The 12,191-nt window shown below is 48.5% G+C and overlaps 1 protein-coding gene across 1 annotated transcript; it reads left to right on the top strand.

Annotated features, from left to right (window-relative positions):
* Positions 1-202: 202 nt before the first annotated feature.
* xpo1a (exportin 1 (CRM1 homolog, yeast) a) lies at positions 203-10,993 on the top strand. Its single transcript, XM_040187674.2, has 25 exons — positions 203-1,019; positions 2,220-2,352; positions 2,476-2,577; positions 2,732-2,804; positions 2,893-2,954; positions 3,042-3,086; positions 3,162-3,343; positions 3,741-3,789; positions 3,877-3,996; positions 4,474-4,602; positions 5,478-5,636; positions 5,736-5,918; positions 6,026-6,164; positions 6,417-6,598; positions 6,688-6,844; positions 6,984-7,147; positions 7,232-7,366; positions 7,459-7,642; positions 7,900-8,006; positions 8,133-8,327; positions 8,431-8,599; positions 8,930-9,064; positions 9,382-9,541; positions 9,664-9,760; positions 10,179-10,993. Exons 2-25 carry the CDS (start codon positions 2,227-2,229, stop codon positions 10,323-10,325), a joined length of 3,201 nt encoding a protein of 1,066 aa, XP_040043608.1. The 5' UTR covers positions 203-1,019; positions 2,220-2,226; the 3' UTR covers positions 10,326-10,993.
* The last annotated feature ends 1,198 nt before the right edge of the window (positions 10,994-12,191 follow it).

Raw genomic sequence — 12,191 nt, 5'->3', positions numbered from 1 at the left:
TTTTGTTTTCACTTGAAAGGAATAAATACATTTTAATCTGTTAAATCAGTAAAGCCTTCAGATAAATGTAGTCAAAAGTAAAATAATTACCTCCAAGATGTAGTAGTAGTGTAGAAGTACAAAATACTCAAATACCTTGATTATGTGTACTTGTACTGAAATACTGAATTGTAGTTATGAATCATCGAGGTCACACACAAGGAGGGAGGGAGGCTGAGGATAGATTGACAGCTCCACTCTGCCAATGACACCCCTCAGTGACGACTGCGCCGCCTCGACCAATCACGCGCCCGATGGGCGGGTACATAGTCCAAATTTTAGGCGGCGCGCGGCGGGCCGAAACACCGAGAATGAATATCCCGGTCTCAACCGGTTTCAACCGGTCCGCGGTTGGAAAGCATGAGCTTAGAGGAAGAGCACACTTTGCACGCATTAAAACACCTCTGCTCTCCAACAGTGTGCGCGAACTAGAGCCCGAAAAATAAAAACGAGACTCTTATTTTTTTTTTTTTTGCTTCGTGATTATGACCCGGATCACCGCTCAAAAGTGGGACTCCGTGAATCGGGTGCCGTTAGCTTAGCTCACATTAGCCCGCAGACTCGAATCTTCATTGGCTTTTCCATTAGCACGCTAAGTTGCTACTAGCCCGCTGGGAGTCGGCTGTAATCTGTGAATAGTCCAAAGAAAGACATGTCTAAACTGCGCTGAAGGAGAGCAACTATCACTGTGGTAATCTGCGGCGAAGCTTTTTAACCGCTTTACCGGGAACCGATAAGTATCCGGCGTAACGGTCTTTTAAAAAAATAAGCATAGTCGGTTGTCATCTGGGGAGGGAAGCTAGCGTTAGCTCGCTGCTATAGAAGGTTAGGAGCGGCACAAGTCTCCGTGAGATAACGTTGCGCCGCTATAAACGCCTCGGGGGTCTTTCATATTTCCGGTGTTCGTAGGAACGAGAATCTCAGCGGTCCACCGACACCTGCTTTTTTTTTTTTTTGGACGAGCGGACGGGACACTCAAGGTAAGTTAAGCCCGATCAACAGTGACCCAACTTACCCAGCGAGGGGGCTAACGTTAGCATCCGTGGGTTTGAAAAAAGTAGTGTGGTGTTTTTGTCTGGAGGGTGTGTGTGTGTGTGTGGGGGGGGGGGGGGGGGTCTGTAACTTATCGGTTACAAGAACCGGACCCAACGAATCCGGGACACACGTCCACGCGATCTGTGGTCCACGCATTTTGATTCAGCAGTCGTAAATTTAAAAAAAAAAAAAACCCAAACTAGTGTTTATATATCGGGTTGAACGTGGCCAATCGGCCACGTGGGGGCGCTGTCCCCGCCCTCTTTCTGCACGTTTCTATCGCGCTTCAGTAGGTTTCGTAATTGGACCACGAGGTCCGAGGGAAGTTGCCTTGGCATATTTTATCTGAGTAGGAACAACTCGTTTGTGATTAATTGCTGAAAAAATGACCACGCTATAAAAAAAAAAAAAAGTAACGAGAAATCCACGGTCACACTTACTTACTTACTTACTTACTTACTAAATATTAATGTGCATTTGTTGGTTTGGCAATGGTGGAAAAACCTCCATTATGAATATTAATACCACATAACAATTGGCCTGGACGTCCTGCATCCAAAGTACTTTTATTATTGGAATATTACTTGTATACATGTATGTAACTTGAGCGTGGTTGAGGTCTAGGTGACAGTAACTCCCTAAAGTGCTGTTAGAGAGCAAGAACATTTTTTATTCTGATTTAACCTAAAAAGTAACAAGTTATCATACCGGTGAGATCCATGTATTCGTATAAAGTAGCATAGCAAAGTTGTACTTGATTGAACTTGCACTCCACTGATAAAACGTTTTAGCTTGCTAGATTTACCATTTTAATTTTAAATATTAATGACATGTAGTTTGTTTTATTCATAGATCCCAGGCTCCAAAAATGGCTCCCAAGACATATTATAATGTCACGTATAAAATAAACTATTTGTAACCAGTAATGTCAAAATATGTAGCGTAAATGCATATATTAGTGTGTGTGCACTCAAAGCTACAAGTGTGTATATACGGTTAAATAAGTCACATCATCGCTTTGCTCTTTGCTGTCACCGTGCGTGCCGGTCGATATGTATGTTATTTGTATCCCGTATTGGTTAGTTTCAGTCATACCGTGGCCCCCCCGCTGTGGTTGAAGCTTAAACGTTCTCTCCCCCCGTCAGAAGCTCTATGCCAGCAGAAATGACGATGTTGGCCGACCACCCAGCCAGACAGCTGCTGGACTTCAGCCAGAAACTGGACATCAACCTGTTGGACAATGTCGTCAACTCCATGTACCACGACATCGGATCCCAGGTCGGCACCAGCTCGCCGTGGGCGCCGCGCTCCCGAGTGTGACGTGTGGTCAATGCGAGGCCAAAGGTGTTGTTGAGACTCCTGTCTTATAGGTGTTGTTTTTACTGCGTTGCTCTCTCGTAGCAACGAGTGGCCCAGGAAGTCCTCACCAACCTGAAGGACCACCCGGACGCCTGGACGAGGGTCGACACCATCCTGGAGTTCTCTCAGAACATGAAAACCAAAGTACGTTCGCCGGCGTCGATTGCTGCATCTTTGACGTCTGAGCGGCTCTTTTTAGTGCTTATGTTGACTGTTCGTCACCAAGGAGACGGTGCAGACAAACACTTTTCTGCTGCTCATCAGCTCTTGTTGTAAAGAACGCGTCTCCTCTCCTCAGTATTATGCGCTGCAGATCCTGGAGACGGTCATCAAAACGCGCTGGAAGATTCTGCCCAGAAATCAGTGTGAAGGTCAGTCTGATATCAACCAATCAACGCGTCATAACCAGGAAACCCCTTTTTTCCGCTTTCCTTGAAACTCTCTTCAATGTATTTTCAGGCATCAAGAAGTACGTCGTTGGGTTGATCATCAAGACTTCCTCTGACCCTGCCAACATGGAGGTGAGGTCACGGCGGCGTAGAGCACCCGGCGCCGCGCACACAGAAGTTTGACGCTGACGTTGCTTGTTTTTTTTCTTCTCTTTGCAGAAAGAGGGGGTGTACATTTCAAAGCTCAACATGATCCTCGTACAGGTAAATAAATGTTTTAGTTTGACGACGCGATGCCTCGGCGCGCCGCCTGCTGACCCGCAGCTCTTCTGCTTTCAGATCCTGAAGCAGGAGTGGCCCAAACACTGGCCCACCTTCATCAGCGACATCGTGGGCGCCAGCCGCACCAGCGAGAGCCTCTGTCAGAACAACATGATCATCCTCAAGCTGCTCAGCGAGGAGGTGTTTGACTTCTCCAGTGGCCAGATGACGCAGGTGAAGGCCAAGCACCTCAAGGACAGGTAACGGCTGCACGGCGTGTTCTCCTCAAACCGACGCTGATTCTTTTTGGGGGGGGTGAAATTGGTCAGATTATAAACCTGCTCGATTGCAACCACGTCTGAGATCGTCCACACGGGGTCTGAAATGTCACGTTAACGTTGAAAGGGTTTATTAACGGGGATGTTTGGATGCTCCCGTCTTTGGTGTCTTCAGAGCTTTAAGCGGGTTCATTTAATTATAATATGATAATGGTTAGACGTCCTCCATCCCGGAGTTGGATCCAGCTGCCGTAGGCGACGCGTAGATGATCTCATAGATGCTTCTAAACCCTGGACGGGCTTCCACAGAGACCAAGCGGTGCGTGTTGATCTCCAGATGGGGGCCGTCAGCTGACCCCGCCTCCTCTTTGTCTTTCAGCATGTGCAACGAGTTCTCCCAAATATTCCAGCTGTGCCAGTTTGTGATGGTAAGAGCGCCCCCCCCCCCCCCCCCGTTTTGTGTTTAGTGGATCCCACCGTCTGCTCTCTCACACTCTTCTTCTTCTTCTGTGTAGGAGAACTCCCAGAATGCACCTCTGGTCCAGGCCACACTGGAGACTCTCCTGCGCTTCTTGAATTGGATTCCTTTAGGTTACATCTTTGAGACTAAGCTCATCAGCACGTTGGTGTACAAGGTAAACACCCCCCCGTCACCCCCCCAGAACTAAACTAAACCAGGGAATCTTTTCCCTTCAACATTCCACATCGACTTCCTCAAAGGATTTCATTTGATCAAAAGTACGGTTATGTTGAAATTGTGCCCTGTGCCGTTTCTTTGAAAAGTAATTCTATGTTTTGTCTACACCTTGTTGACATAGCAACGGGAACAATCGCACATAGAACAGAAAATGCCTGACGTGGTTATGTGAATGAAGCCTCGCGCTGAAACAATCCGCATCGCAAAGCGCATTTAAGGATTTACGGCTTTTCTTCATCGCCGTGATCCCAATGTGGGATTTTTAAAATGTAGTTATGAGCTCGGAAATCAATGGTTTTCCTCCAATTTACTGATCGGCAAAAACGTAAAGGAAAGGCCGTTTTCTCAGACGTCCCCCCCCCCCCGGCGGTAACCTCGGTAACACCACCCGACTGGTTTGTCTCCCCCCTTTCAGTTCCTGAACGTCCCCATGTTTCGCAACGTGACGCTGAAATGTTTGACTGAGATCGCCGGAGTGAGCGTCATGCAGTACGAGGAGCAGTTTGTCAACCTGTTCACACTCACCATGTGCCAGCTCAAACAGGTACACACACACACACACACACACACACACACAACCCTTTCTCTGTACTTTGTTCAGAAGACCGTTGATGGAGGGAAAGGGAACTTTGCTGACAAACGATGGCACATCGCTCTAATTAATTAATTAATTAATTACCTAATGCGTTTGTGAAGAGCACTTTAATAAGACTGCATTTGGTAAATCACTCGATGTCCACGTGAGTTCAATCAGGCTGACTGAAGGAAACCATTCATGTCACACTTTCCTTTACCCGAGTTAAAGGGTGCAGACGGGGGGGGGGGGGAGTCCACAAATGCACAATAAAAATTATGACATCAAGGAACTGGAGATGTTTTCTGCTGTTTGGCTCCTCAGAGACTCTTTGGTGTAAAATGACTTCAATTGTTCAGTTTCATATTGCAGATGAGAATCAGTCGGCACAAAACCCATTTAAAACGAGATGAATGATCAAGTGTTTGAGCCTCCTCCACTCTTCTCACACTGTTGATTACAACTTATTAAGTTTTTAGTGACCAGGAATGTTAAAACCATCCACCATTTCACACAAAATGTCTATTTGTCACAGAGACCCTCCAACTGAAAGCTTTATGTTGCTATAGTTAAAACAGAAGAATAAATTAGTGTGTCTACGCTTGAAGAGATGCGCTCACATAAGATGACAAAGATTGACAATTAGTTCCGTCCTTTAAATCCCCCACGGCTTCTCCGTCCACAGGCCGGATGTTGGGGGGGTTAAAAAAAAGCAAACCGGTCTCTGTTTACCACCTCGTGGTCTTTGTGGTTTTCGTGGAGGTCTGGTGGTTTAACACCAAATCCATTTACGCAAAGGAGCTGCGGCCAAACAAAGGGTGCGTTTCATCTCCCCGCGTGTGTAGATGCTGCCTTTGAACACCAACATCCGCCTGGCGTACTCCAACGGGAAAGACGACGAGCAGAACTTCATCCAGAACCTCAGCCTGTTCCTCTGCACCTTCCTCAAAGAGCACGGACAGCTCATCGAGAAGAGGCCCAACCTGCGCGAGACGCTCATGGAGGTAGGACGGAGTAATCCCCCACGTCGCTACAGATGTGCATAGAAAGACGCTGTGACCGAAGAAGTAAATTACTTGTGCCCCCCTCTCACCCCCCCACAGGCCCTGCACTTCATGCTGCTGGTGTCGGAGGTGGAGGAGACGGAGATCTTTAAGATCTGTCTGGAGTACTGGAACCACCTGGCGGCGGAGCTCTACAGGGAGAGTCCTTTCTCCACCTCCAGCACGCCGCTGCTGTCCGACGTCCCGCCGCGGCGACACCTCTACCTGCCTGTGCTGTCCCAGGTCAGCGCGCGCACGCACGCACACACGCACACACACGCACACACACACACGCGCACACACACACACCCTGTAGACGCCGCGGCTCACTCCTCCGTTCCCCCGCGAAGGTGCGCCTGCTGATGGTGAGCCGCATGGCCAAACCGGAAGAGGTGCTGGTGGTGGAGAACGACCAGGGAGAGGTGGTCCGGGAGTTCATGAAGGACACGGACGCCATCAACCTCTACAAGAACATGAGGGAGACTCTGGGTGAGTCGGGGCCTGCTTCTGTTTGAGTGTTTCCTACATGCAGGGGGGGTTAATCACTGGTCCATTTGATCATTGACTTTAATTGAGTTGTCTGGTTTATTCCTGCTTTCATCAGACGTGATGGACCGATGGCCTTTTTAGTTTTTGTTCTGCCTGCGGTTGAATTCTCTCTTTTCCACCTGACTGAGAAGAATTCCTACGTTTGTTAATCGCAAGTGTCCCCCGTGTCTCATCTCCCCCTCCTGTCTCCAGTTTATCTCACCCATCTGGACTACGCCGACACGGAGCGCATCATGACGGAGAAGCTCCACAACCAGGTGAACGGCACCGAGTGGTCGTGGAGGAACCTGAACATGCTCTGCTGGGCCATCGGCTCCATCAGCGGGGCGATGCACGAGGAGGACGAGAAGAGGTTCCTGGTGACCGTCATCAAGGTGGGACCCTCGCACGTTGTGTTCTGTTGCACCTCGGCAGCCTCCTACATGCAGAGGTTACAGAGGTGTGTGTGTGTGTGTGTGTGTAGGACCTGCTGGGCTTGTGTGAGCAGAAGAGAGGGAAGGACAACAAAGCCATCATAGCGTCCAACATCATGTACATCGTGGGCCAGTACCCTCGCTTCCTCAGAGCTCACTGGAAGTTCCTCAAGACCGTCGTCAACAAGCTGTTTGAGTTCATGCACGGTGGGACGAAATACTTGGTTCTTCTTCTTATTCCTAAATGTTTTGCTTGTTGCGATGTGACATCGGCGCTCCGACGCTTCCACGGGCCGTCTTTTAAACGCTCGCCGTGCTTCTTCCCGCCCCCCCCCCCTCCGCTCAGAGACCCACGACGGGGTGCAGGACATGGCGTGTGACACCTTCATCAAGATCTCCCAGAAGTGCCGGCGTCACTTTGTCCAGGTTCAGGTGGGCGAGGTGATGCCCTTCATCGACGAGATCCTCAACAACATCAACACCATCATCTGCGACCTGCAGCCGCAGCAGGTGAGTCCCGCGCGCTTTGGCGCCCCCAACGCCCCGCGCGCTGGCTGTGAGGCTCGGTGTCGTAACGCCGGCGCGTCTCCGCAGGTGCACACCTTCTACGAGGCCGTCGGCTACATGATCGGAGCCCAGACGGACCAGGCCGTCCACGAGCGCCTGATAGAGAAGTACATGCTGCTCCCCAACCAGGTGTGGGACAGCATCATCCAGCAGGCCACCAAGGTGAGCCCCCCACACACACACACACACACACACACACGTGCTTTTCGTTGCCACGAGCTGCTTGCACCAACCCCGCGGGCTCCCCGCTGCAGAACGTGGACATCCTGAAGGACGCGGAGACGGTGCGACAGCTGGGCAGCATCCTGAAGACCAACGTCCGAGCCTGCAAAGCCGTGGGGCATCCCTTCGTGGTGCAGCTGGGGCGCATCTACCTGGACATGCTCAACGTCTACAAGTGCCTGAGCGAGAACATTTCCTCCGCGGTGCAGACCAACGGTGAGCGCGGGACGTGGGAGAATGATTTAAGAGGCTCTGTGATGTTCAGGATTCGCAGGAATAAGGAGGAGGTGATATGTGCGGTGGTGATTTGGTGAAGATTTTCTAATCATAATTAATAAAATAATGGAGACTTCCATGCCTGTTGTAAATGCTCTACAATTTGCATCTGTTATTTAACATTCTTACTCGTCGTTGTATAATTTGAAAGAAGGACTTAGTATGAAATGGGTGAAGACTGTTAATGGCTCCTGCAGGTGAGATGGTGACCAAGCAGCCTCTGATCAGGAGCATGAGGACGGTGAAGAGAGAGACGCTGAAGCTGATCTCCGGCTGGGTCAGCCGCTCCAACGACCCTCAGATGGCGAGTGTGCTTTTTTTTTTTCAAACATCACTTTACTGAAGTTAAATAAGTGTAATTTAAATCAAACTCATAATCGGTCCTATAGTATAAAACTAAAAAGCACCTCGTTCCTGCCCTGTGGTCCAGGTGGGGGAGAACTTTGTGCCCCCCCTGCTGGAGGCGGTGCTCATCGACTACCAGAGGAACGTTCCGGCGGCGCGGGAGCCCGAGGTCCTCAGCACCATGGCAACCATCGTCAACAAGCTGGGCGTGCACATCACGGGAGAGATCCCCAAGATCTTCGACGCCGTCTTTGAGTGCACTCTGAACATGATCAACAAGGTGCGCTGGCGTCCTTTTGACCCCCCTCCTCCTCTGGGTCCCGTTTCTTTCTAATCACCTCGCCATTGGCTGCAGGCTGTAACGACTCGTTGTCTCCCGTCAGGACTTTGAAGAATTCCCAGAACACAGAACCCACTTCTTCTACCTCCTGCAAGCCGCCACCTCGCAGTGCTTCCCGGCCTTCCTGTCCATCGCCCCGGCTCAGTTCAAGCTCATCCTGGACTCCATCATCTGGGCCTTCAAGCACACCATGAGGAACGTGGCCGACACAGGTCCGAACGCAGAGAAGCGCTTTCTGCAGAAGGCTTGACAAATGCTTGCAAATCCTTGTTTATTTTTATTTTACAGGAAATGGGTAAATGTGCAGAAACTGTTTCCTGGTATCTTTCAAACATGAACACGGCTCAATGTAGTTTTCAATGACGACGTTCTCACTGAAGTTGCAACTGAAACATTTCATCCAGAAGGCTCCTCTCTAGATGAGAGGCCCCGACGTTGCGATTACTTACCGAGTTGGATGAATGGACGGATGTTAAAGTCGCCGTGTCCGAGCTGTGCACGTGTTTTGTGCCACTGAGGTCACGTCTCTGTGTCTCCCGCAGGTCTCCAGATCCTCTACACGCTGCTGCAGAACGTGTCTGCGGAGGACGCGGCGGCGCAGAGCTTCTACCAGACGTACTTCTGCGACGTGCTGCAGCACATCTTCTCCGTGGTCACGGACACCTCTCACACTGCAGGTAAGGGGGCGGGGCTGATGGCGTGGCAGCTGGACACATACAATGTGTAAAATAGAGATTAAATAAACGGAGGAGACGGGTAAGTCTCAGTCCTCAAATGCTACATTTAAAAGACACAAGAAAATGGTTCCCTGACAGATGTTTGTTTTTTCTTTTGAATCTAATTGCCCTCTGATTAGAATTTAAGAATAACAACGGACAAACTGCTTGTTTCCTCACTAACCTCAAGCGGGTTGCGCTGGAAGCTGTTCAGTGGGGGAGTAAACCCGACCCGATCTCGCGGAACCTAACTGGCCCCCCTTGCTTCCTGTCTGCAGGGCTGACCATGCACGCCACCATCTTGGCCTACATGTTCAACCTGGTGGAGGAGGGGAAGGTCAGCGTCGCGCTGAGCGCCGCCAGTCCGGCCAACAACCAGGCGCACGTCCAGGAGTACATCGCCAACCTGCTGAAGACGGCCTTCCCCCACCTGCAAGAGTAAGTCTTCTCCGCTGAGCCACGGTTTGGTTTGTAACAGAAAATAAGAGTTTTGATGTTCCAGGACTGTGCAACGTTTATTTTAATTGAGTCTAGCAGCTAATTGAGGTCCATGTGTTCAGTGCCCAGGTGAAGGTGTTCGTCACGGGGCTCTTCAGTCTGAATCAGGACATCCCCGCCTTCAAGGAGCACCTGAGGGACTTCCTCGTGCAGATCAAGGTGAGCTACCACGGAGGATGTAGACAATGAGAATTAGACCAATTACTCAATACAATCTGAATAAAGTAGCAAGAGGTATTTTCTAGTTTTTCAATCCATATTTAATACTTCCTTTGCTGAGGTTAAAATCAAGCTGCGTTTTCCTAATCTGAGAAGTGGAGCCGATGCTGTTGTTGGTGTTGAAGCTGCATTCTCTGTAGTGACCAGCGACTCCTGATTGTAGAGCAGTCTGTGAGAAAATGACTCTTCTTCTCTCTTGATTCCCTCAGTAAACATGAGTTTACGGTCTCGATCTCTAGTTTCAAGTCTTGTTCAACACGGCGCGATGATCATTTAGCAAACGATGGTCTTCAGGGCGGCGTTTACGTGTGATTTAAATGCCCGCTGTGACTCCTCCCCGCTGGTTTTGGCCCTGCAGGAGTTTGCCGGCGAGGACACGACGGACCTGTTCCTGGAGGAGAGGGAGACGTCTCTGCGTCAGGCCCAGGAGGAGAAGCACAAGCTGCAGATGTCGGTGCCCGGCATCCTCAACCCCCACGAGCTGCCGGAGGAGATGTGCGACTGAAGCGGCGGCGAGCGGCGTGTACAGGACGGCTCTGAAGGGGGCGGGAATAGTTTTCTTTTCGAGTGTGTGCGTGTGAGTGAGCGTGTGTTTGAGAAGAGAATGAGGGGCCGTGGGGACCCCAGCACTCGGTTGTACGTCGACCAAATAAATGTCAATATGTAAATGCGCCCCCCCCCCCCCCTCCGACCCGCCAACCCTGGTGCGGATTCTTCTTTCCTTTTTTTTTTTCCTCTCAACAAACTTATTTTATACCAGTGTTTTTCTGTGAGTGTAATATGCCATGTTTTGTTAATTCTGTTGCTGATTAAAGCTTTGTGTTTGGCCATACGGTTACTTTACACCTGCATGAAGTCATAAGAATTTAAGGTTATTTTTTAATCCCTTTACCTCTATTTGTTAATATGTAATATATAATGTCTAAAGCGTTGACGGCCTGCTCTGGTTTCTGAAGTGCGCTGAGGGGGTCGACGTGTACTTCCTCGCTTCGCCTGCTTTCGGTTGGTCAGTGTGTTTCTCTGCCTCTCGGGCGGCGTCAGTTGGACCGCTCTGCGTTGGGGATGAGGAGGAAGGCCGTGTGCATTTCATCCTGTTTGTAAAGCTGTCTTAGTACTCTGGAGAATATAAAGTTGGCTATTTTTACAAAAAAAAAAAAAACCAATCAATCCAAACCGTGTGAGTCTGCGTCTTTTGGCCCTGAAGGTGACGGGAAACGAGTGAAGGAGGAACGCTGCAGCGCCGCGTCCAGGCAATTGGGATTTGTTTAAATGACGTTTGTCTGTTGACTAATTTCAAACAGTTCAAAGCTCAGACAGTTCACTAAGAAAGGGAACGGTCAGAAGCCTGTAGGAAGGTTCATAGCAGGGTGCTTCTGGTGAACATAGTCTATATTTTAGCCTACACACACACACACACACGATAGTTTTAACATGAGTCTGATTTAGGGATCCAACAGTTGTGTAAATGTTGCACTGATTACGTCAGGAATTCTTGTACTTTTCCTTCCATTACCTCAGAGCTCAAAGGTTTTTTACAATAAATGGATTCCAGTGCTGGAATGTAACCAGAAAGTACGGTTTTCGGGCTACTACATTTGATTTCTATCACGCTAGATTGTTTTTATGTTAATATTGCACTTTTTACTCCACAAATTCGGTTGATAATTTAAGAGGCTTTATAGATTGATGGAAAATATAATACAACTTCTTATCAATATAATGCCAGTTAGAATAGAACGCTATTCTGATGTGTAGAACCAACGAGGACAAACGTCTTCTAATTGTCTGGTAACAGTCTGGACGTGTGATTGGAGCTCGTCATTGCACACGTTCACTGCACGCTACGACAAAACGAGCTCACAATGACGGATGTTAAGAGAAGAGCAGTGACGGGAAAATGTTGGTCAATACTTAATAAATTCTGTGTATGAGTGACCATAAAATCCTTCTGTGTTTCTGGCTTGTTTTGTCATGTTTGAACCCTGAGTCTGAAATAAATGTTTGATTGATAAAGATTGAACTGTCCAGGTATAGTTTCAATTGATTCCAATTTTATTACAGTGTCCACATGGATCAATACTTATAATCCAATGATACAAATTACTCTGAAATGGGGCGTTCTGCAAACTGATAATAGTATGTTTTGAAGTTAATACGTGTGTATTTTTAAGTAAAACTTTGACCACAGGAATTTTTAATTAGAAGTGTATTTCTACACAGTGCTATTACAACTGACAGTACTTCATGTTTTTATCTATGGTTTCTTTTCACTACTGTTCAGGTACATTATTTTATTTATTATTTTCTAAATATATATTGTACTTTTTTATATTTGTATTCATAATTACATATTTTACGCTTTTATTTTTTA

Source organism: Gasterosteus aculeatus, chromosome 9 (genome assembly GCF_964276395.1).
Source record: "Gasterosteus aculeatus chromosome 9, fGasAcu3.hap1.1, whole genome shotgun sequence".
Taxonomy (NCBI): Eukaryota; Metazoa; Chordata; class Actinopteri; order Perciformes; family Gasterosteidae; genus Gasterosteus; species Gasterosteus aculeatus.
The sequence above is the reverse complement of the archived record's forward strand: the minus strand, read 5'-3'. Positions and strand labels throughout refer to the sequence as shown.